At 39.7% G+C, this 26,561-nt stretch overlaps 1 protein-coding gene across 1 annotated transcript in view; it reads left to right on the forward strand.

Moving 5' to 3' along the window:
- dock8 (dedicator of cytokinesis 8) overlaps positions 1–26,561 on the forward strand; it is a 74,116-nt gene that overhangs the window by 399 nt on the left and 47,156 nt on the right. The window contains 7 exon segments of the mRNA XM_088993828.1: positions 10,574–10,673; positions 15,785–15,960; positions 17,079–17,150; positions 18,552–18,674; positions 23,978–24,182; positions 24,999–25,084; positions 25,496–25,562. Of these exon segments, the coding sequence (XP_088849954.1) occupies positions 10,574–10,673; positions 15,785–15,960; positions 17,079–17,150; positions 18,552–18,674; positions 23,978–24,182; positions 24,999–25,084; positions 25,496–25,562 (829 nt within the window).

Genomic DNA, 26,561 nt, shown 5'->3' on the forward strand with positions numbered 1-26,561 from the left:
GTATTGCACATGAGTGGGCATGTGCTCATAGTTCCTGCAGGTGTAGAGGAAGTCACGACTGTACGTGGAAGTCCATTGTGTCTTATGCTCAATGCTAACTCATTAAAACAACCTACAACAGGGGAGCTTCCTGTGAATAACTGTCAATGCATGTGACGGTTCCTACTTTTTCAGTGAGACACGTGATGGGTTTCAAATAGCGTGTGTGCCTTTATTGCGCCAAGTCACATACTGTATCCATCAAAAAAATGTAAAAAGGCAGATTTATTATGTGCCATGTGATGGAAACAGCCACTGTTGGTGGCTGGCTTAGATATCTATTCGTCTGTCCGTCCATCTTCTATACCGCTTAATGGTTGCGGGTGTGCAGGAACATATCCCTAGACAGGTTGCCAGCCACTCGCAGGTTATACAGAGGCAGCAAAGTGTACCCTACAAAATTCATTTTATAAAGGAGCTGTGTCTGTTTGAAAGCGTACCGTTTGGTACTGATCCCAATCGTGATTGCTCAGCCTTGGCAGATGTACAAACAACATACACATACAATGTGATTAGAGCAGATTGCTTACGGTGCATTAATTTATGCAAAAGCAGCCTTAATCCCTTATTTGCCGTTTATTCTTGAATATCAATTTAAAAACAAACAAATGTTTATATTGTACACTTTGTTTTATGGCATTGAGAGATATACATATGCAGACCAAATAGTCCTACTTTTGTGCTACAAATATTGTTACTGCTTTCATCTTCATGGCAAATGCTTTTATCCATTCCATTGGGAATGTACCACACTGACTTTTTTTTCATAATCCATGGCACGTCAAGGATGCTGTTTTTGCTGTTGAATGCTGAGCTCAGCTGCAGTGTTGTTAGGGATTTTTGGGCTGTAGTCAGAATCCAGTGATGAGCCAGCAGAGCATCTGCCTGCAGGCTGCTGTTATGTTAGGTCAAGGACACATATGGTGATTGATAGTGAGATGATCTTTCTAATTAAAAATAAATATGTATTTATTGTGATGTCACGAGAGGTTTTCCAGGGCAAGAAGTCTTCTCAGGTCAAATGTATCAGCAAAATCAAAACTATTTTTAACTTAAAGGGCATGAATGTTTCAAAATAGTTTTAAAAAAGTAAAATTCCAAATTGTCTTCAAAAATCTTAACTTTTCTCTACGTTACATCGGCTTCTCCACCTGTCACCTGTATGATAATAATAATACATTTCATTTATAAGTGCCTTTCAAAGCTCTCAACGACACTTTACAGTCACAGGATATTTGATATGTGATATGATGTCACACAACAGGATTTTAGTGATATTGTGTAAACGCCAGAGGTGGCAGAGGTAGTAAGTCAAATATGTGCAAGTCATATATTTTAACCGTCACAAAACTAAGTAAAATTTGAATATTGCATTATATTGACAAGTGAAGGTCACAACCTCTCAAACTCGCAACTTAAATGTGGCCTAACTGAAGCCCCAATTAACTCATTCACTGCCAGACGATGTGCAAAAATGTGTCCACTGCAGTGCCAGGGTTTTTGTCATTTTCACTCAAATTGCAGGACCCACAGAATATTGAGTTTTAGGACTACATAAACATTCAATTCAGCGTAAGAAACCGTTGATGATTTTCTTTCATCAGAAAAAAAATAGTTAAAATAAAAGTTATATGGGTCTGGAGTTGTCTGAGTTTAAAACGGGGGTGGCTGTACACAATACAATACAATACAATACAATACAATACAATACATATTGATTTATATAGCGCTTTCACAGCAGCAGTTAACAAAGCGCTAACATGGAAAAACAGGAAATGCTGATCCCTTGTGGAAGGGAAAAACATTGCCAGAGGTCTGACCAGCACTTTATTGGCAACCCCGCAAGAACACCCAAAACCCGAACAAATTCGGGAATGGTGCTCTACATCATATTTTCAATTTCCGAAGTGATTCATGAACAGCAGTGAATGACTTCAAATAATTTATGAATCACTTTAACCAATGTTAAACATGTTTCTATTGGGACAAAATTAATCAATTTTTTGTGTATACTTAAAGGACAACCAACAGCATTTTTTTGTTTCCTAATTGACACCAGAAAAATGTTTTACAGCATCTAAAATACTCAAAACACGCAGGCTGATATTTTTAGTCAAATGCAAAACATCAAGAAAAATGAGTTAAAGTGTCCCAAAACTACTTCAAAATTCACGGAAATTGTGAGTTTCAGAACACATCAATGCCAGGATGTCTTTGCCTTGCTCTAGTATCAATGGCTTCAGATTCGGGGAAGATGCTTTCTTGTTACTCATCCAGTTATGAATATGATTCAAATAATTATGAAGAAGAAAGCATAAATGTTTGCAATCGATTAAAGAAGTACTTGCGTATCAATTCAAGCCGTCAGGACTCCAATGTAGCGTCCCAGAAAATGCACAAGATGGCGCCCAAGCTCCATTGCAAATGGGCTGATTTGTCTGCTGGGAATTTATGTCAACTAGAATCAAATAGTTGTCTTGGTGCAACACATGATTCACCATCGCATTATTTATGTGTTTTCCTTTTAATTTTGCCATCAACACGAAGTTTTCAGACCAAACAAAGTACCCAAAATGCATTGTGTGTCGCTTTCTCGGTCAGGGGCGTTCCAAACGTGACGTCACGTCGGGGATCGTCACCAACTCGAAAACAAGACTTCCTGAATATTCAGCGTGAGTCTTAAAACGTAACATATAGCTATATGCGGTGGAATCTTTGTAAAATACGCTCAGTAGAAGTCATTTGAAGTGATTTTACAAATTATGGACACAACTTGACCGGAGGCGTCGGTTGTCCTTTAAAACACTGAACATTCTCTTTCAGTCCCTTTCAGATGCATCATGAAGAAACTGCTGTGCATTGTGCTGCTCTAGTTTCAGTTCTGTTTTATATGACAAAATGTTTTTTTTTTCCATCATCAGCAGAAAAAAAATCAACATGAAGGAAGAAGTGTCTGAAGCAAAATAGCCTTACATATTTGCAACAAAAAATAGCATAGTGGTAATTATGAACATATGGTAACAGGTGTGAGGACAGCTGTGGTTGTCGGGTTTTTACCGTTCAATACTTTTTTAAAGTGAATGGGGGTGGTCCAGATTGAGTTACATTAAATTTGACACCTTCCACCCTTATCCATTAAATAAAAAAAGACCCCCACAAAAAAATTAATCTGAATTAAACTCAAGTTGACAAAAAAAGATTAGTTCGCTGGCTCCGTGTTTGTGCGTGCCTGCTCCCTGACAGGAAGCTGAGCCGCGATGGCGCTGATAGCAAATAAGGCCCATTAAAATCTGGAGCAACATGATAGGATGAGACGCAGCGCGGGGGCATCCCTCCGCCGCAATCCACTTCGAGTCAATGCCGCACCACCCCAGTGTTATCTTCCACTTCCTCTTTGAATCAGATGACTGAAGGTGGTCTTTTTTTCGGGGGAGGGGAGGCTGTTTGATAATCGCAAACAAACAATGATGCATTTTCTTCCTTGCTGTTGAAAAAAAATGTAGTCAAACTCAATGAGCAACCACACACACCACAAATATGGCACCCGTTCTGCATTAACTCATTCCCTGCCATTCCCGAATTTATTCGGGAATTGAAACGCATGACCATTCCCAAATTTTTTCGGGTTTTGTTTTGTTTTTCTTGCATGCCGATAAAGCGCTGGTCAAACCTCTGGCAATGTTTTTTTCCCCTTTAACAAGGGGGCAGCATTTGCCTTTTGTCCATGTTAGCGGTTTGTTACAGTTTCAGCTGTTGTTTAAAGGACAACCGACGTCACTTTTTTGTTTTTTAACTGACACCAGAAAAACGTTTTATAGCATCTAAAATACCCAAAACACGCAGGCTGATATTTTTAGTCAAATGCAAAACACCAATAAAAATGACTTAAAGTGTCCAAAATCTGCAAAAAAATGAGCTGCAAATTGGGCATTTTCAGAAAGTCCTGCCCTCAGTTCGTGACGTCACGCCAAGACGTCTTGCCTTGCTGGAGAATCAAAACAATGGCTTCAGATTTGGAGAAGATGCTTTCTTGTTACTCATCCAGTTATGAATATGATTCAAATAGTTCTGAAGAGGAAAGCATACATGTTTGCAATCGATGAAAGAATTTATTCCATGCCATTTTGAGGTATCTGGGGGCGAGAAATGTAGCACAAAAAGAGGCTTCTGTAAGGAATTCATCAGCCCGTTTCTACAGGCTGATGAATTCCTTACAATTGCTTTGTCGCCCTCTCCTCCCTCTTTGTTGGTGCTACATGAAGTTTTCAGCCCAGCCAAGTACAGCCAAATGCATTGACATGATGGAAGGACTGCTACAATGTGTCCTTTTTTCGGTCAGGGGCGTTCCTTCAGTGACGTAGGGTGAGGACTCGTCACCAACTCAAAAACAAGACTTCCGGAATATTCAGGGCAAGTCTTAAAACGTAAAATATAGCTATATGCGGTGGAATCTTTGTAAAATACGCTCAGTAGAAGGCATTTGAAGCCATTTTACAAATTATGGACACAACTTGTCCGGAGACGTCGGTTGTCCTTTAAGCGCTATAGAAATCTATCTGTATGTATGGTATTGTATTGTGTACAGTCGCCACAATTTCAAGATCAGATAACTCCAGACTCATATACTTTAGGAATTAACTATTTTACCATATTGAACCCAATCTACTCAAGTAGATTGAAATCATTCACTGCCATTCACAAAATTATTCAGCAATTGCAAATATGACGTTGAGTGACATTCCCGAATTAGTTCGCGTTTTGTTTTTCCTTGCTTGGGTGCCGATAAAGCACTAGCCAGACTTCTGGCAATGTATTTTCCCTTCCGCAAGAGGGCAGCATTTCCTATTTTTCCATGTTAGCGCTTTGTTCCGGCTTCAGCTGTGGTCAAAGTGTTATATAAACCAACATGTATTTGTGTCATTGTATTATGGACATCCACCCTCATTTCAAGTTCATATAACTCCAGACCGATATAATTTAAGAATTAACTATTTTTTTTGTGATCAAAGAAGAGAGTCTAATGTTTCTGACGCCGTGTTGAATGTTTATGTAGTCCTAAAACTCATTATTCTGTGGGTCCTGCAATTCAAGGGACAATGACAAAAACTCTGGCACTGGAGTGGACACATTTTAGCGCATTGTCTGTCAGTGAATGAGTTAATAATTAAGCGAATGAAGCTTTTTTCTTCCTTATGAATCAGTGTGTAATAATTTGTCCTGACACGAACCTATCCCGACTTATTTCAGGCGTTAGGATTGACACATACAAATAATAAATACTGATAATGAAGACCAGATTTTGTCAGTCGGACAGCCAATCAGAAAGCAGAATTAAGAGGAAGAAAGTGTGTCTTTGTGTGTGGCGTGGAGTGTGTGTTTAGGGGTGGTTACTTGTCACATATTCAGGAAGTCTTACGCAACGATTGCAGAAATGCTGACAAAAACACAGCATGTGCACACACAGCAAGTGCAGGCCTGCCATGGTTGGACAGCGTGATGCAATAAAAATTAGTTTGCTATTGGGGATGAGAAATATGATCATTGTGGTCAGGATAATCTGTTGAAGATATCCAATAATTGGGTCTGTGTGGTGTGTTGAAACTCAAATTTGACCTGTTTATCATTGGTTGATACTGAAATACGGCTGTCAGAAGTTGTGTTTGTGTTTCTGTGGTTTTATTTGCTTTTCATTTTGTCATGTTTTTATTGCTCCCTCAGCCACCTGTATCATTTTTTCCCATTATTATTTTTTAGCTGCTTTATTGCCACCTGTCTTTGTCAGGTTGTTAGTGTTCTTGTCTGTTTTTGTGTGTCTTTGTGTGAGTCCATTCTAATCACAGTGATACCTTGGCTTACGAACTTAATTGGTTCCCAGACAGAGTGTGTTAGGTGAAAAGTGTGTATCCCAAAAAATAATTTCCCATAGGAAACCATTAAAATGGGAATAATTCGTACACGGGTCCCCATAAAACCTAATTTTCTACTTTCTAATTTTCTAACCCTTAAAACTACACAAAATATACCTTATTTTATGTATAATAAATGTGCTATGGTGTTATAATTAAATAAATAAACTGTATTGTATAATAAAGTCGTTTTATTTACCTTTGTGATGGTCGTTGATGGCTTGATGGAATGGATAGCTTTTTGCATAAAGTGCCTCAAGGAGCTCTGTGTTGTACATTTTGGAAGTTGTGATATTGCAACAGGTACAGATGCAAGCAGACACACTACAAACATTAATAGCTGGTTCCCTTGCTTGTCTTCATTTCAAATTGAACTGATGGCTAGTGCGGGATATTTGTTGAGTCTGATTGATGGTAATTTTAACCTTGCAGTCTACACTCTGCCTTTGAACTATCAAAGTTGAAACGAGTCCAAATTTCACTGTTTTCTATCCATTTCGTCACTCTCTCTCTCTGTTGTCTGCCTGTCTCTTTAACGTTTCAACCACCTCCCCTCACTGCTGCGTTCTTGACCAATCACGTGGCTTTAACCGAAGACTGGGGGTGGGCAATAGAGGACAAAAAAATGTCGGCAGAAATTTTCTTTTTTGGAGAATGGCTTCACTCTCTCTCTGTCTGGAAACCCCCCCTCACTGCTGCATTCTTGACCGATCACTTGGCTTTACAGTACACCACTGATCAATTATTGAGTTATTATGCCCACCTATAAATTTAACTAAATCCAAAGCTTAACACTTAGCCCTTCTCGACATGTTTTTGTTGTCCATTATTGTTAACATTGCGGTATTGGTTTGTAACATTCCGCCAATACAGACCCAATATTTTTTCCTAATTATATTGCACAATTCTTGTTTTCGAGAACAGTGAGCTCTCTATTTGTGGCATTTTTGGCGTCAAACGGGTCTGATGAGGTCACCAGGCGGTAGTATTTGTGACTACTTTTGAAATTATTAATTTTGAAATTATTTAATAAGAATTCATGGACAAAATATAATTAACATCTGTCCGTGATTCAAATATTTTAGTCCAGCAGAGAAGGCTTTGCAGGCCTTGATGCCCGCCACTGCTGATAGCACTGGAGCAGCCAGACTTCCCCATGTGCGACTTCTTGGCTGCGTTCAGCTTTTATTTTGGGACGAGATCATCGAGATGAAAGGGAGAGTTGTCTGGGAAATGACTTTATGGTCATTCTCGAACAGGCTGACACAGCAGAATGATGATACAAAATTGTTCTTTTGACTACAGAAGGTTGTTTACTAGGCTTTTATTGAGCACAATAATGAACAAAATGATCAGCGCCATTAGTCAAATTCGTAGTTCCCCAAATACCTGCCCGATAAATCAGCTTTCGAGGCTTTTCCAACCAAAAGAATGGCGGGGTCCAACGGAGACAATCCTGACAGGGCAGCCTGTGTGCTGTGATGAAATAATGCCTGTGTGCTGCTGGCAAGCCCTGATTACTGTTTTACTTGCCTGCTCTTTTTATAGCCTAGCTCTTTTGTGTTTTGAATGGTAGCAGGGCAACCGCAATGGGCGTGCTTGGGAATATGCTCATGCGCATGCAAATGATATCTTCAGTTTAACATTCGTTTTTGACATGAACGTATGGAAGGCCTTTTGTCTTGCTTTTTGCAGTGGAACGTAGAGTATATAGGCGAGACATCCGGGTTGCGTTTTGTGGTTTTAGTGTTACGGTTTGTTCCCTTTAGAAGTGGGGTGTTAAAGACATTTTACCAGGCTTTGCTTTTGCTGCCCATTTGAGTTCAATGCGGTCGTTGTTTTATATACCGTATTTTCTGTTGTATAAGACACACTCAAAAGTCTTCATTTCTTCAAAATATGACCCTGCACCTTATACGCCGGTGCGCCTTATATGTGAAGTAATATTGAGCCACAACAGGTCTGGCAACTACTGTTAGCAGCTACCGACTCCATTTCCCCCTGTAAAAGAAGTAGTGTGTAACCCCAGCCTCTACTGTAGCGCCTTATAATGTGGTCTGCCTTATATTTGGAACTCTTATATATTTATATATTATATTTGGAAAACTTTTAGCATTCACTGAAGGTGTGCCTTAGACTCCGGTGCACCTTATATATGGAAAAAGTTTGAAAATACACCCTTCATTGGGCATGTGCCTTATACACCGGAAAATACGTTACTTTTATTTGGCTCAGGAGATGAATGAAAATGAAACTAGAACATTGTATTCTTGTAATCAAGAGATTATCTACCTTTTATGTCCCCTTTCATACCTCAATTGTAGATCAACTGAGTTACTGCCTTCAAAGTGAGATATCCCCAATCTGTTTTTTTGTGGGGAGCTAGGGGTAGTTTCTTTCCTGTATTAATTTGTGGGTTTCAAATGACAGCTTGATTGACATGTTTATTACCGTATTTTCCGGTGTATAAGGTGTACCAAAGTATAAGGCGCACCCCCAATGAATGGTGTGTTTTCAAACTTTTTCCGTATATAAGGTGTGCCTTTTAGTCCGGTACAAATTTCAGAATATAATCAGATTATAAAGCGCTACATTAGAGGCTTGGGTTACACACTACTGTACTTCCTCTACAGGGGGCAATAGAGTCGTTGGATGTTGACAGTCGTTGTGAGACCTGTTGTGGCTCAATCTTACTTCACATATAAAGCACACCTGCTTATAAGGCACAGAGTCATCTTTTCAAGAAAATGAAGGCTTTTTTGGTGTGCCTTATACACCGGAAAATACGGTAAATGAAATGAAATGAAGTTCTAGCATTGGACTTTGCCCGGAAAGGCGATTCCTTTTCACCCACCCATGCCTGTCCCACCCAAACTTCCAGGTGTGTTATGTAACTCCTTACATACCATTTGAAGTCATTTCTAAGTGGACGATATTGATAGGGAGAGATCCAAGATTGAACACAATCTGCACCAAAAAAATGCTTGTCAATTTTGGTCCAATTTCAAAGTTTTATTCCTTATTTTGTTCAAAATTGAAGATGCAACATGACTGAAGTACTTGAAGAGTGTGACCCTCGAAGTTTTCCACTCTCAAATTGTCCATGTGTATTTGGAACCAGACATGGACAAGTGGGGCGGTGCTGTGGTGTGGCTTCAGCACAGCGATAGCCTTTCCCTTATTATACCGTGGATATAAAAAGCCAACACTCTCTTCTCAAGTGCCAGTTTTTACTGTCTGTAGAAAAAAAAAAGATCCTATACAGTGGACCTAACAAAGGTGAACAACAATTTGATGATCTGGGTTACTTCCTGGCTGTTGTAATTTCAAAATAAAATTTACCTGAGCCAATAATGGAAATTAATGTCTTAAACACTTAAGCTAGAGATGGAAAATGAATAAAAATCAAAACAAGTGTTTAAAAATTAGATGAATTGCTGAACAGAAAGCGGAATTAATTCTTCAAATAATCATGAGTTGGAGCCCTTATGTATATGTACACAAAAATAAAAATAATAAAAGTCCTTGTAAATAAATAAATACATTTGAACCATTGGCTCAAATAATCGACAAGGTGTTTCTGTTCAGTTTTAAAAGTGAATTTAAAACACAATGCAATTACAGTATTTATTTTGATTCGGGAAGCATCGAGGTGATCAGCAAACTTTCTCTGTGATTTCTTCTTTTCACTCTCTGCCCCGCCCACTTTTTTGGCACAACAAACACAACAAACCACACATGGCTTGGGAATCCCGCATTGAGAAGAAAGGAGCGTCAACGCAGAGTGCCGATGGGTATGAGGAACTGTCGCAGCTTGGAATTGAAGCGGATTTATGTGTGGCAGGAAATGTGAGACAATCTCTTTTTGTAAATGGTTGCTACACCTTTGTGTTTGCTTTCAACATTTAGCTTGTAGTAGCAAACGGGCACATTCCACCATGACATCTCTGATCCACTGGTAAAAAGGAAGCTTTGATGTCTACTCTTCCATTTAAAACTGCTTCATGGAACAAAGAGGGTACAGAAAGTCCTCAAGATTTAATGACTCTCTCTGCTTTTGTGTTGTGTCACATTATTTGTTATTTTGTTTATTTGTTGTTTTGACTTCAAGATGGATGGATACAGCAGCTCCTGTATTAGTTTTTCTACTTCTTCCTTTCCCTTCCTTACTTTCAGAACTCCTGTAAAATGTAAATTTGTCCACTGCGAGACTAATAAAGGCCAATCCAATCCAATGCATACGCACTGTATCTTTCCCAGTGTCTTTGAATTTAATTTCCATTGTCACGTCATGTCGATTTTCTGCCGCGGGTTGACCCTCATATCAGAACCCTTATTTATTCTGCGCGGTGCCAACGTGACAAAGCCCCCAATGAGTTGTGCTTCTGTCGTATGGAAGGAACAAAAGTGTCAATGGAATCGCCATTGGATGAGCTATTCAAACTCATGCGAGCGAGAACAATGGCAGCGCTGGTGTTGTTGCACTCATTATTTCCCGTGACGTGCCCGTTGCTTGAAATATGCAAAAAATGTTCGATATGAAACAATGTTCTTCTTGTGTAGAAGGATATGTTATTTCGAATTTCAGTCCCTTATCATGCAAACACTGACATTTGTTTTAATTCCAGGCATTCGTCGGCAGAGATCAGGCGAAACTTCAGCGGCAACTATGGCTACTATCACAAACGGACAAACTCCAATGCATCGACCACGACGTATCTCACCGTGGTGAGTTGTGCTTTGTCTCTACTATATTTGTCTTATTTCTTCATTAACTCATTCACTGTCAGACGATGTACAAAAATATGTCCACTCCAGTGCCAGGGTTTTTGTCATTTTCATTCAAATTGCAGAACCGACAGAAAATTGAGTTTTCGGACTACATAAACATTCAATACAGCGTTAGAAACATTAGACTCTCTTCTTTCATCAGAAAAAAATAGTTAATTCCTAAGTTATATTGGTCTGGAGTTATCTGAGCTTGAAATGGGGGTGGCTGTACAAAATACAATACAATACAATACAATACAATACAATACAGTCCATACATATTGGGTTATATACCGCTTTAACAACAGCGGAACCTGAAAAAAAGCACTAACATGGACACAAAGGCAAATGCTTTCCCCTCGTGGAAGGGAAAAAAAACTTTGCCAGAGGTCTGACCAGCGTTTTATCGCCACCCCCTCCAAGAAAAAACAAAATCAAAACAAATTCAGGAATGGCGCTCCACATCACACTTTTCAATAAGCGAATAAATTCGGGAATGGCAGCAAATGAGTTAAAATAAATATTATGAGTTAAAATAAATGTGAATCACTTCAACTAATGTTAAACACATTTACATTGATACAAAATGAATCAACATTTTTGTGTGTGTACTTAAAACAGTTAATAGTTTCTTTCAGTCCAGAGAAAATAGACGCACGCGTATGCATGCATTGCTTGGATTGTAAATGAAATAAACGCTACACGACAACGAATGAAATAGAGTGGCCGGAAAAAAAAATTGAGGTCCAAACGTCAGTTAAAATGAAGCGATTCCACCTCAGTGAACAAATAAGAAAAAAAAAAATACATGGGAAATATACAATGGAGACACGATGGTCGACTGGTTAGCACAGGGGTGTCAAAGTCATTTTTTGCCGCGGGCCACATTGTAGTTATGGTTTCCTCTCGAGGGCCGTTATGAATTTGGGGAACCCATTAGAATGTTTAAATCCCTTCAAATATTACATATAGAGCACACAGCAAATTAATGAATAACTCGTTTTCAAATCTGAAGTCAAGAATAATGACTTTTATTGTGGTTGACATCCAAAAATATGAAATTGTGGCTCAGATTTTAGCAATCATCATGGAATTTAACAAGTTTGATTTGCTTTCGCGGGCCGAAAAAAATGATGTGGCGGGCCGGATTTGGCCCGCGGGCCTTGACTTTGACATCTGTGGGTTAGCAGGTCGGCCTCACAGTGCAGAGATGCAAGGTTCAATTCCGGGCCCTCAGCCTCCCTTCTTCAAACTTGAGAGATTGCGTCTGTAACGTTAGCGACACGCTAAGCGACTCCGGGATGATGCGCAGTAATCCTTTGGAGGGATTTGTTCCCACTCTCTCTCTCCTGTCAAACCTTTCTTCTCACTTTTATTCTACACATTCGCCGACCCACATCTCGCTCGAGCCGACCGAGTTTTACAAAGCTCCCAGGCGGCACTCCTGACACTCACGATTACTTACTGAGTGTGCTCCATGCCTTTGATTACACACACACACACACACACGTGCACACACACGCAAACGCAAACACACACATTCATGTTTTTGCCACATGGTGGGGACAGAGTGTGCGATATATTTACACACACACACACAGTCAGTCCCTAGTGAAGATCCTTGAACGAGTCAGCTGACAGGCTTTAGGGAGGACGCCTTGCTCCATTCACCTATTTTGCAGCTAGCGGCGGAGCGCTACACGGTTAATCCTTAACCTGCTTGGGAAGTGGGTCACTAGCTAGGCTGGATGGGGGTCTGCCTACCTTGCAGCTTACACTGGCAAATCTTCAATATTTCCGGATTTGGGATGTGGGAGTGGGATTTTTGATAGCATAATCTCTGGGACGATAGTTTGTTTTCTGAATTCACTCCATTTTTCCTTTTTTAAATTTTATTTATGTATTTTTATACAAGGAACACGTTCATCCATCAATTTTCAACAGCCCTCGCTGTCAGTTTTCAACAGCTAGAAGGTGGGCTGAGGCCTAGCCCAGTAAGAGGCGCTGTACACCCTGGTCACCAGTCAGTCAAAGGGGACATGTAGACAAACACATTCACATTGTCAGGGTTCCTGGAGGAAACCAACACAAGGCCGGGAGATCATGTCAGCTCTCCACAAAAAAGGCTCGAGTGGAAAATTGTCACCTTCCGGTTTGTGAACACTGGTGGCAATGTCGGCCCCGGCTGCAGCTGCACAGGTGTTCGTCGTTTTAATCAGTGGCAGTGAAAAGGACTCCCGGCACGACCATTCAGTGTTGTTTGTTTCACCCTGTCAGGTTTGTTTCACCTTGTCATATTTTTAGTTATGGTTTTGTTTGATACTTTGGACTTTTCTGTTCTGATGACTTTGATGTTTTAAATGTAGTTCCTGCTGACTTTTTTTAATACAATTTATCAAATACACCATGCTCCTCCCTACCTGACCAGATTGTGACAAAATTGAACCAGAACGAACCGAAGAGCTGTGAAGCAGAAGTGATAACCGCTCGTCTACCGTGCTTAAATTAACCAAAAAAAGTTGCATGTGTGGATATGCACGCGTTTAGTTACAGTTAATGGATGCAGGGAGTGCGCGGTGATGTCACTTCCTGGTATGCCTTGTGGTTTGTATGAAATCTCCTGCGAGGTACGTTCAAGGCTCAATTTAAAGTCTTTACGTCACCCACAGAAATGCACGATTTGAGAATATGGAACCCTGATCCGCCGTGCTTTCCAGCTTCTAGGAATATGAGGATAATATTTAAGAGGATCTGCATCACGGCTTAGTTTCAATGAAAAAAAGAAGCCAGTCGCATGCGGTGTAGGTGCACACTGTCACTTCTCGTATCCTGCCCGGCGTGCGCCATTTTGCGCGCTTCCCCTTTTGAGTCACTTTTCACTTGTCAGCTTGGTAAGTGCACAGCATTTCTCTATTATCATCAATAAGGATCAATAATAATTAGACGCTAGTTCAATTGTTGAAATAATCACATTTTGTTGTCTTATTACTTGATCTTCCTAAATTTTACAAATTGAGCTTTTTTTAACAGACTTTTTCCGAGCTTTGCTTCACCTTTTGAACCCTTTTAAAGCCACAGTCAACTCACAGACAACTAAAACGTTGGTGATGCCTCCACATAGCAACGCGCGGTGATCAGAGGAATGCATACATTTGCATTTATTACTTCTAGTTTGCCGCCACACTTGAAACGGAGTTGACGGCTACTATGCAGACAGTGTTGTTGAGCTGTCATTGGAATAGAACCTTGAGCATCCATCTGTTCCTCATGATATGCCCCCCTGAGCATTAATACTCACGCCTTACCTTACAATTTGCTGCTCCAAAACATGCCCAAGGATTGACTGATGTGCAGCAACACGTCTGTAGGTAAATGGAATTTGCTTGCCGCTCAATTGTTGGCTTGAAGTGGTGACTCATCGGGTTATGTTTCTGCAGTCATTTCTCTCTCTTCTCTGTCTGTGAACTGAGTTGAGGTATTTTCACCATTTCATTGGTCCACAATTTTTAGTTCATCTGATCCTCCGTTTTCAATCTCAGCCTATCATCTAGAGTTAGAAAAGTGAGCTTTTTGATCCAACTGTGAATTATGCAATTGGACGTCCAGACAATTGAAAAAAAAATATATTTCTGGACTCACCCAGAGTGAAAAAATAGTGAGGAAAATACATTTGTAAATAATTATCCTTAATTTATTATTGCACATTTTCCCATAGTGGGACTATTAACTCATTCGCTGCCATTAAGAAGAAAGTAGCGTCAGCGCAGAGTGCTGATGCGGATGTGGAACTGTCGCGGCTTGGAATTGAAGTGGATTTATGTGGGACAAGAGATGTGAGACAATCTCTTTTTGTCAATGGATGCTAAAAAGGACAATTTGATCCTCTCCTCTTTCATCTAGAGCTGCTTAATGTGACAAAGAGGGTGCAGAAAGTGCTGAAGAATTAATGACCCTCTGTGTCTTGTCATATTATTTGTTATTTCGTGTGTTTGTTTTTGTTACTTCCGGGCTGAGTGAACGCTGGCGAGTGTGGCTGCCGCTGCTCACCCGCAGAAAAAAATATCTTGTGACTGTAAAGTGTCCTTGAGAGTTTTGAAAGGCGCTTATAAATCAAATGTATTATTATTATTATTCCCAAATTGGTTTGGGTTTTGTTTGTTTCTTGTGGGGGGAGCTAATAAAGCGCTGGTCAGACTTCTGGAAATCAGCATTGGTGGGTCAGCATTTTCCTTTTGTACAGCCACCCCCATTTTATGCTCATATAACTCTAGACCCATATAATTTCGGAATTAACTCTTTTTTTTTTTCCTGATGAAAGAAGAGAGTCTAAGATTTTTTAGGCTGAATCGAATGTTTATGTAGTCCTAAAATTCAATATTCTGAGGGTCCTGCAATTTGAGTGAAAATGACAAAAACCCTGGCACTGGAGTGGACGCTTTTTTGCACATCAGCTGGCAGTGATTGTGTTAAAGGCGTTTTTTATTCTAATTCTTATTAAAAATAGATGAATAATATAAAGAAACTGCAATCCAAAAGTAAATAGTAGTTAATATGACAATATAAATCATCATCGAATACAATAAAAAGCTTACTTTTGCACAATTGCGTTACCACAAGATCAATTGGAACAAGGCAAGTGAATGCATTCAATTTTACTTCATGGGGCGGGGGAGGTTATTTTCAAAAGCACATGCTCTTTATTTATTATTGTCTCTAAACTTATGTGGTGTTGTTTTAAGTGCCACCTGGAGTTCGGTTCATTGGGTTTCTAAATGATTTTTGATGCTATGTTCCAAGTCCAGACTCTCTCCTGATGAAAGACTCTGCACAGAACATACAGCGAGAATGGCTGAGTTGTACTGTTCGAGGCTTCAGCTAAAAATAGAACCGTCTGTCTAATGCGAGTCACTATGATCCAGGTTTTTTTGTTTGTTTTTGTTGGACAGGTAAGAGGGAACAGAAAATAGCCTGCTTTCTGTTGAATGTGTGTTGGGATATTGAACATGACTTCTTGGAAACACCTTGAAAACTTCTATTTGTCCTAAACACCTCTCGATTGTGTTCCTCAGCCACAATCATATGACGCGGTGGATCCTTTGGACCTGGAAGAATTCCTGATGTCGCAGCTCCGCAACGGCGACTCCGCCCTGATGCAGGAGCTTGGCAATTTCCCTGACGATGACCTGAAGGTGGAACTGGTGGAGAAGGAATGTCGCACCGTCCGGCACCCTGTCCCTGACGACGGGTGGGTCGCCACCTCACATATGTGAAACAGTAGAGGAATTGTGCAATGGGATTACGAGGTAGCCCGAGGTAGATAGATTAAGTCATTGACTGCCAGACGATGTGCAAAAATGTGTCAACTCCAGTTCCAGGCTTTTTATCATTGTCACTCGAATTCCAGGATCCACAGAATATTGAGTTTTAGGACTACATAGATATTAAAAAACCTTAGCCCACAGGTGTCAAAGTCAAGGCCCGGGGGCCAAATCTGGCCCTCCACATCATTTTATTCGACCCGCGAAAGCCAATTGAACTTGTCTTAGACCCTCTACTTTTATCTTGAAAAAAAGTGTTAATTCCTAATTTGTATGAGTATGGAGTTATCTCAGTTTGAAATGGGGGCAACTGTACAAAATACAATACATACATTTCGTTTTTCTACTTTCATTCCTTTCATCACTTTGCTGCTGTGAAATGTAAATTTCTCCACTGGGAGACTAATAAAGGCATATCCAATCCAATCCATACATATTGGTTTATCTAGGGCTTGAACAACAGCTGAAGCTGGAACAAAGCACTCACATTTCGAGCTTACTTTGTTGTAGTTATCTGCATTGAAAGCGAGGACGGCTGTACAAAGGGTAAATGTTGCCCCATTGTGGGAGGGAAAAACATTGCCAGAGGTCTGACTGAAGCTTCAAACGCACCCCTCCGCAAGAAAATCCACAACCTGAACAAATTGGGGAATGGCGCTTCACGTCATGCTTTTAAATACTCGAATACATTCGGGAATGGCAGTGAATGAGTTAAAAAAATGTAAAATAATAATAATAATAATAATAATAATAAAAATAATAATAATAAAATAAAAAAGTAAAATAGCTGAACTGGATTTGAGGTTAATCACAGGCAATTTACTTGAGTTAGACTGAGATTTGTTACCTCTGACTACCTCTTTTACAAATGTGTTTGCAAAGTTGCGAAGCTTTTTTGTCCGTGCGGGTTTTAAGTCATGTTGATGGTGAAAACATTTCAAAATGATGATCACAAATATCTGGCGTTGAGCAAGAATGTGAAGATACCCACTGGGCTTTTCTTCCTGTCGGTGTGTTATCATTCCATCTTGTCTCTATTTTGCAGAGTGGAGTTGGATCCCCACGTGAGAGATTGCGTCAAGAGTTACACCCAACCTTGGCTTGTGGTGTCGAGAAGGTCAGGCCTTTCGACTCTTCTCATTCTCTCTACTTTCACCAATATATTGTGATACCTTGGCTTACAAACTTAATTGGTTTCCAGACAGTGTGTAAGGCGAATAATGTGTATCCCAAACATTCATTTCCCATAGGAAACCATTAAAATGAGAATAATCCATTCCCAGATCCCCATAAAACATAATTTCCTACTTTCTAATTTTCTAAACCTTGAAACTACACAAAATATACATTTTTTATGTATAATAAATATGCTATGGTATTGTAATTAAAGAAATAAACTGTACTGTATAATACAGTCATTTTATTTACCTTTGTGATGTTCATTGATGGCTTGATGGAATGGAGTGGCCATCTTGAGGAAGTATTCCTTGTAAGCTTTGGCAGCTTTATCGTCAGAACTGGCTGCCTCACCATGACGAATGACACTATGAATCCCTGTACGATGCTTAAAGTTCTCGAACCATCCGTGGCTAGCCTTGAAATCATCAATGGATGACGAACTTCCAGGTTGCCTCTTGACGATATCCTAGTGAAGTTGCCGTGCTTTCTCTGCAATAATTGTTCCCAGTTCTTCATCAATTGTGTTCTTTTTAGCTTGGTTGATAGCTTCATGCATCAAGTGTACAGATGGCTTGTGCTGGTTATTTGTGGAGCCTGATTGATGGGATAATTTAACCTTGAAGTTTACACTCTGCCTTTGAACTATCAATAAAGTTGAAACGAGTCCAAATTTCACTGTTTTCTATCCATTTTCTCACGCTCTCTGTCGTCTGCCTATCTATTTTAATTTGCAGCTCTGTGTTTCTGTAACACCCCCCCTCGCTGCTGCATTCTTGACCAATCACGTGCGCCTTTATCGAAGACTGAGGGCGGGGAATAGCGGACAAAAAATAGTCAGCTGCCATTTCCTTGTTAGGAGAACGGGCTCGTTCGCGAACGACACTCATGGTGGCGCTCCGTGTGTATCCCGAAACATAGTTGGTATGCCAAGATTAAATTCTCGTGAATTTAACTTTCGTAAGCCGAAAAGTTCGTTAGCCAAGGCGTTCGTAAGCCGAGGTATCACTGTATTGACTTTTAATAGGATGAAACATGAAGCCTCATTTGCAGACTTTGGTATGATATACTCACCACAGAAACTAGTGACGATGTAACACTTGAGTCCCTTGAGAGGTGGCAAATGTTTGCGACAAGGAAATGAGACACATGAGAAAGTCCGCCTAGTACTGCACGCCTCCGTTTTGAGATATTAACAAGGCCGCTATCTTAGTTGGCAAGACTTTGATGTAGGGTTATCTCGACCGATTACAAGTGCAGAGGTGTATCAGCTGTAACCATGCGTGTTGTTTCCAGTGTGTGCATGACCGTGCTAACTGTGCGTGATTTTGTGTCCTCAAAGGTGCCAAGGTGACGGCTGGAATGCATATTCGGATCGGGCCGGCCTGCACAAGCTCCTTCAGAAGCAGACCTTTGAGTCTGACATTCAGTCACTCAAAGACAACACGCCAGTAAGATCCCATTTGTAAATTTTGAGGACACACTCTTGCAAACTTTTCTGCTTAACTTCACTGCCAGATGATGTGCAAAAAAATTTGAATGCTACAATGAATGAGTTAAGAGCTCCTTTGATTTTTAAATCCTATAGATGGGCCCGATCATATTTTGAGGAGGGAGGCACATAGTTCAAATGTATTTACAATACAATATAATACAATACATCCTGATTTATATAGCGCTTTCACAACAGCTGCAGCTGTAACAAAGCGCTTAACAAAACAGATAACATAATAAAATAATAAACGCAACACCTAATATAAAACATGGACAATCAAATGACAGAGAAAATCATCACATTTTTTATTAACTCATTCACTGCCATTCACAAATTTCTTTGGAATTGAAAATATAACAGAGCACCATTGCCGAATTTGTTTGGGTTTTGTTTTTTCATGCTTGGGTACTGCTAAAGTGCTGGCCATGGCCTCTGTCATTTTTTTTGGTTTCAACAAAGGGGCAGCATTTCCCTTTTTTCCATGTTAGCGCTTTATTGCGGCTTCAGCTGTTATTAAAGTGTTATGTAAACCAATATGTATGTATTGCATTGTATTTTGGACAGCCACCCTAATTTACATAAATAAATACATAAAACCGGTAATTTAAATTAAAAAAAATCTTTTTTTATTACAAATTACAGTAAAGTCTCGTTATATCGATATCGGATATATTGATAGTCCCGGTTATATCGATACTATTTCTATGCACTCACGGAGAAAATTACATGCAAACAGGGTCGGATATATCGATAGTCCCGGTTATATCGATATTTTTTCAGACTCCCTTGAATATCGATATAACGAGACTTTACTGTATGTTGCTTGTAATTTTTTTACATTTAAAAAAATTGTTAAATGTGCATATATGATGCATACAAATCTGGGATTTTTAAAAAAGATATATATTTATTTTTACAATACACAGAGAGTTCATGTCAGAATCACTTCTCTGCTTACTGTTTTTCGCTGTAAATTTTACCCAATCAATGTATCAGCCGAATAGAATAGCAGAACAAAGAATAAAATCCCACTACCACAAGTAAAATATTTACTTTTGATTTTTAGTGTGTCATGGGTAGGGGAATGAAGTCCCGAAAGCCAAAAGTGGTTATTTGCGTAGAAGCTCATCAGCAGCTATCAGCAAGTAAATATTTCATATAACGTCCCCTAAAGCAGCTCAAACTCCGTTGCAAGTACAATGAGACTTGAGGGAGCTTCAGCTTTCGACAATCGACCTCCGTTATGCCGGCAAGAAGTTCCACTCTTGACTCGTTCGTGTCCTTCTACATTGTGTAATCCCCAGACTTGCCTCTCAGCTGTTGTGTCACGCTAATATTGTGTTAGTCACTTCAAATTCTTCATGCGCCAGCCAGACTCCAACGCGACAGCAAGTCAAAGTTAATATCAAGCCGAGTTCGGTCACACTCTGGGTTGCAGGGAATTTTAGAGCCCATCCTGGCTGACTTTGTGCGGAAATGGTTGCCAGTCAGTCGCAGGGCACATATGGAGATAAATGACCATTCACACCCACGTTCACACTATCTCTAAGTGGGAACGGATCCCATGCTACCACCACACAAGTCCAGCGTGTGTAACATGACACCATCAGCGACTCCCTGAGGATGTATAAATATTTTTTACATTTCCGTGTATAGTCAGTGAACTCCAATTTGTAGCTGTTGATTCAAGTTTGTGAGAAAGCCGGCCTGATTTTTAGTTTAAGCAGCGTGTCAGCTCATACTAATCAAGGCTTGAGAGGGAGACACCACAGCAGGGTTGGGGGAGGGTTTGAAAGTGGACAACACATCTCATTTTTTTCTGCTGGGCATGAAAGAATTATTTTTATTTGCTACAAAAAAAATTACTGATCTTAACTCATTCACTGCCAGACATTTGCAAAAATCTTTCCACTGCAGTGCCAGGATTTTTGTCATTTTGACTAACATTCCAGGACCCACAGAATAGAGTTTTAGGAATACATAAACATTCAGTCCAGCGTAAGAAACCTTAGAATTTTCAAGCTCAGATACATCCAGACCTATATAATCTAGTAATTAACTCTTCTTTTCTGATGAAAGACTGATTGTACTGTACAAAAATACAGTACAATACATACATATTGGTTTACATAGCGCTGAACAACAGCTGAAGCAGTAACAAAGTGCTAACATGGACAAAACCCTTCTTAAATTTTATGGGTTTGGAGTTATCTGAGCTTGAAATGGGGGTGGCTGTACAAAAATCAAACGCTGCCCCGTCCGTTGTGGGAGGGGAAAAACATTGCCAGAGGTCTGACCAGCGCTTTATCGGCAGTCCCTCGCAAGATAAACCAAATTTTGAACAAATCCAGGAATGGCACTCCATGTCATATTTTCAAATCCCGAAAAATTCGTGAATGCAGTGAATGAGTTTGTGAATTTTTACCCTTGGTTCTATGGGAAAAATGTAATGACAATAATATTCCTCAGAACTAATTTGGTTCATCGATGAGAAGGTTTCTTCAGCCGTCATCTGTACAAAAGTGAAGGTTTCGGACGTTTCGCCTCCTATCCAAGAGGCTTCGTCAGCGCTGACGAAGCCTCTTGGATAGGAGGCGAAACGTCCGAAACCTTCACTTTTGTACAGATGACGGCTGAAGAAACCTTCTCATCGATGGACCACTCCTGTACGACTGAGAGCTTACACAGACGAACTAATTTGGTTGTTTCCCTCTCTTCTGAGGTTTGCTTTGTTTCTTATATCAACAGAAAAATATTTTTTTACAATAAAAAAAATGTATTCACCTCTTACTCTTCCTGCCATAGCGTTATTTTAATAATAATGATAATGATAATTACATGTACATTTTAAGCGCCTTTCAAAGCTCTCAAGGACACTTTACAGTCACAGACAAGCATAGGTACTATAATACATGAAATACAATCACAAATAGAATACAATAAATAAAATACAATTATAAATAGAAACAAGAGACAACTACACAGAAAATGCAATTTTAAATTTAATATTTTCTGTCCTGGTGATTGACAGTTCATCCATCAAGGGTGTATTTATCACACTTTTCAACCTTACGGATGAAATAGATAATGAAAATATAGTTCTACATGTTTTAGCGGACTATCTTCTTTTAATTACTTCCTAGTTCCCTTTATTGGCCCTCAACCGGGGTTGGGTGCCAAGTTCCCATTCTCCTTTGTTTCAAATTACCCAAACCTCAGCCTCTCGGCCTTAGGCAGCGACAGCCAATCAGAGTCCTCGCCAACCCTTTAACCCACTCTTGTCAGTCTTTCTCTGCAAGAGTCGTTTAATCACCCAAACCAAAAAGGCCTTTATTGGAGTGGCCAGCTTCCCATGATCTGCTAGCCAGATAGAGTGTGACAGTAAAAGGAAGAAGGGGGCGATTGTCCTTTGGCACGTCACGGTCCGTTTTGCCGTCCCGGCTTCTGGATCGTGGTGCGATGCACAGACACTTTTTGACAGAGGGAATATGGGATTGATATGTGACGAGAGCAAAAGTGACAAGGACGGCGGGACCAGGGGCTCGCTAGTATAGCGAGAGCGTCAAAGCAAGAGCAATGTGGCTATCCCGACGGATACTGAGTCAGTCAATATGATGACATTATTGCCCTCCTGAGAGATTTCCAATTTGTGTGCGGCGGTTATTAATTGCCATTAAGTCTAATGACCATCAGGACCGACAGTTTGTGTTTAGCGGTTAGCGCATTTACCTAAAAATTGTGTTTGAATGTCGTCATTGTCACAATTTGCAAAGTGGTGGTTGTGGTGGACCCCAAAAAATCAGGCAAGATGGAGGAGCAGGGTGTATTTGACAAATTGTATTAAATCAAGTCAGCCAAAATCTCAAACAACAAAGTCACCAGAACAAAATGGTCCAAAGTAGCAAACAAAACAATGAGTAAAACTTGACTAGATGAAACAAACCTGACAGGGTGAAAAAGACAATGACCCGACACCAAATGGTTGTGCTGGGAGTCCTTTTGAAGGACAACCGATGCCTCCGGACAAGTTGTGTCCATAATTTGTAAAATCACTTCAAATGACTTCGACTGAGCGTATTTTACAAAGATTCCACCGCATGTATCTATATTTTACGTTTTAAGACTCGCGCTGAATATTCAGGAAGTCTTGTTTTTGAGTTGGTGACAATTCCTGACGTGACGTCACTGAAGGAACGCCCCTGACAGAGAAAGCGACACACAATGCATTTTGGGTACTTTGTTTGGTCTGAAAACTTCGTGTTGATTCGTGTTGATGGCAAAATTAGAAGGAAAACACATAAATAACGCGATGATGAATCGTTGTGTGTTGTGTGCACTAACACGACTATTTCATACTAGTTGACACAACTTCCCAGCAGACAAATCAGGCCATTTCCAACAGAGCTTGGGCGCCATCTTGTGCATTTTGTGGGACGCAACATTGGAGTCCCGACGACTGGAATTTATACGGAAGTACTTCTTTAATAGATTGCAAACATTTATGCTTTCCTCTTCATAACTATTTGAATCATATTCATAACTGGATGAGTAACAAGAAAGCATCTTCTCCGAATCTGAAGCCATTGTTTTGATTCTAGTGCAAGGCAAGACGTCCTGGCGTGACGATCTTCTGAAACTCGGCATTTCTGAGGTCATTTTGAAGTAGTTTTGGGATACTTTAACTCATTTTTATTGGTGTTTTGCATTTGACTAAAAATACCCGCCTGTGTGTTTTGGGTATTTTAGATGCTATAAAACGTTTTTCTGATGTCAGTTAGGAAAAAAATGGTGTCGGTTGTCCTTTCTATGAATGATAAAAGTTTTCCAAATAGAACATATAAATATATAATATGAAATGGAGTTGGTGGCTGCTGACAGTAGTTGCGGGACCTGTTGTGGCTCAATATTACTTCACATATAAGTTGCACCTGCGTATAAAGCGCAGAGTCATCTTTTGAAGAAAACCAAAGCTTTTAGGTGTGCCAGATACACTGAAAAATACAATATACTTTGCCACTCCTCCTTTGTGTTCATTTGGAGACCAGAATCTTTTCACATTCCCTCTATATCTTTCGAGTTGCAACTCTCTTCAGTATAAATCCATCCTGCTCATACAGTATCACATCCCCTTGACATTTCAACTCCTCCTTTGTTGTCTTTTTTTCCCTCCATTGTCACATTCATCCCACATCATCTCCCCTCCATCCTCTTTCTTTCTTTCTTTCAACCTTTGACCCTCCCACTCTCTTTTTTTACCATCTGCCCAGGTCAAGTCTTCCAACTCTAGCGAGGTTGAATGATGACTCTGGCCGCACGCTGACCCCCTCCGACTTCAACTTGCGCTGTTTGACTCCAGATCAGAGGGTGGCCGGGCTGCTGGCCTTCAGCAGCCCCGAGGAATTAGACCGCTTCAACCAGGAGAGCCGGCAGGGCAACAGACACCCTGAGGTTTTTGCGCTGTACCCACCCGCTGACGAGGTTAGGCGTTGGCCATTACTTTTATATTTTTGGTAATTAAATAAATAAATAAAATAATAAACACAACAACAGGAATTTTACATTTTTCAATAGCACTTAAAAATAATTACCCTCCCAAAAAAAACTGTAATTTTACAAATAATTAATTAATTATGTAAATTAATTAATAATCACATTAATTTATTTTAAGTGCAATATATATATGCAATTTAAAAAATATATGTATTGCACTTAAAATATAAATTAATTGGATTATTAATGTATGTGTATAATTTATTAAATACATACAAAATTTTACATATAAAAATTACATTTCATGTTGTGTTTATTATTATTATTTTATTATTCTTAATTAATTAGTTAATTTTAAATCCGACCAGATTATTCTCATTTGCTAATTCTATATACTCATTTACATTCTTTGCCATGGAAAAGAAAAGGAATAAAACACCAACTGTGCTTCAGTGTCATATAAAGCATTTATTTTCATCATTAAATGAGTTCAACTCGATTTATTTTATTTGAAACAATGCTATTGCTTACAAAAGTTAAAATAAAAAAATGCCACTGAATGCAATTGGAACTGTTATTGATTAGTACTGTTTTATTTCAATTTCAATGACATTGATCTATGAACAAATTAAAGACTGACAGATCCGATCCAAAGTCAAACTGTAACGCATGTCGTCGACTGTGCCAATTGCTGAATAAAGTACTATTTTTCTTACCTAAAGACACACATTTAGCAATGGAATCTGTCAAACTCCTGCTCTATCTTGCATACTTTCCAAAACTAATACTTCTCTCATGCTCCAGGAAGACGCAGTGGAGATCCGACCCGTCCCCGACTGCCCCAAAGAACACACTGGAGACCGCATCCTGATCCGATGCCAGGCCATCAAGTATGTTGAACATTTCTGGATCACCTCAGCAGCAGATGGTTGTATTAATATGAAAAAGGAAGGCTCTTTTTTTGTGTGTCGATTTGTGGCTTCCAGCAGAATACTTGGCGGCCGTTGCATTCCCCCCCCCCCCCCACTAATTTACAGCATCTCACTCGCTTCTAAAAAATAAAAAGACACAACCACAACCGTGTCCTCCTTATAACCCAGTGACGTGACAGATGTTTATATTTCCTGAATTCATCCCCTCATTTCACATCACAAAGTGCTTCCAGATACAACAAAGATTCAGTCACATAGAGCAGCGAGAAGTAAAATAGAAATATGAAACGAGAATAGCACCGGGCAAAACATCAATTAAATGTCAGCACGTTTCAGAATTGAAGTCATTTCATTTTTTTTTCTCTTCAGGTTCGAGATTGACATTGAGCCCATATTTGCCACCATGGCCTTGTATGACCTGAAAGAGAAAAAAAAGGTAAGCAAAGTGGACTCGAAACAATCGCCATCACCTTGATCAGACAAACAAGTCACATCACAACAAACCGAGAAAAGACAGTCACACAAACGCATTATTCATCATTCATCATTCTACTTTTTGTCCAATTTTTCAGTTATGTAGCTTGCACATAGTTTAAAGGACTCCCGACACCATTTTTCTGTTTCCTAACTGACATCAGAAAAACGTTTCATAGCATCTAAAATACCCAAAGCACGCAGGCTGATATTTTTAGTCAAATGCAAAACACCAATAAAAATGAGTTAAAGTGTCCCAAAACTACTTTAAAATGACCTAGGAGATGCCGAATTTCAGAAGGCCCCGCCCCCTTGTCCGTGACGTCACGGCAGGACGTCTTGCCTTGCTCTAGAATCAAAACAATGGCTTCAGATTCAAAGAAGATGCTTTCTTGTTACTCATCCAGTTATGAATATGATTCAAATAGTTCTGAAGAGGAAAGCATCCATGTTTGCAATCGATTGAAGAAGTCCTTCCGTATCAATTCAAGCCATCAGGACTCCAATGCACAAGATGGCACCCAAGTTCCGTTGGAAATGGGCTGATTTGTCTGCTGGGAATTTGTGTCAACTAGTATCAAATAGTAGCCTTTGTGCAACACACAAATATTCACCATCGCGTTATTTATGTGTTTTCCTTCTAATTTCGCCATCAACACAAAGTACAACAAAGTACCCAAAATGCATTGTGTGAAGCTTTCTCGGTCAGGGATGTTCCTGACGTGACGTGACGTCAGGAATCGTCACAAACTGGAAAACAAGACTTCCTAAATATTCAGCGCGAGTCTTAAAACATAAAATATAGCTATTATAGCCTATATGCTGTGGAATCTTTGTAAAATACGCTCAGTATAAGTCATTTGAAATGATTTTACAAATTATGGACCCAACTTGTCCGGAAGCGTCGGTTGTCCTTTAATATTGTGTGATGTTGTTATGACCACCCCGACATCCCACCACC

Source organism: Hippocampus bargibanti, linkage group LG04 (assembly GCF_051943395.1).
Source record: "Hippocampus bargibanti isolate YZ-2025 linkage group LG04, ASM5194339v1, whole genome shotgun sequence".
Classification (NCBI taxonomy): Eukaryota; Metazoa; Chordata; class Actinopteri; order Syngnathiformes; family Syngnathidae; genus Hippocampus; species Hippocampus bargibanti.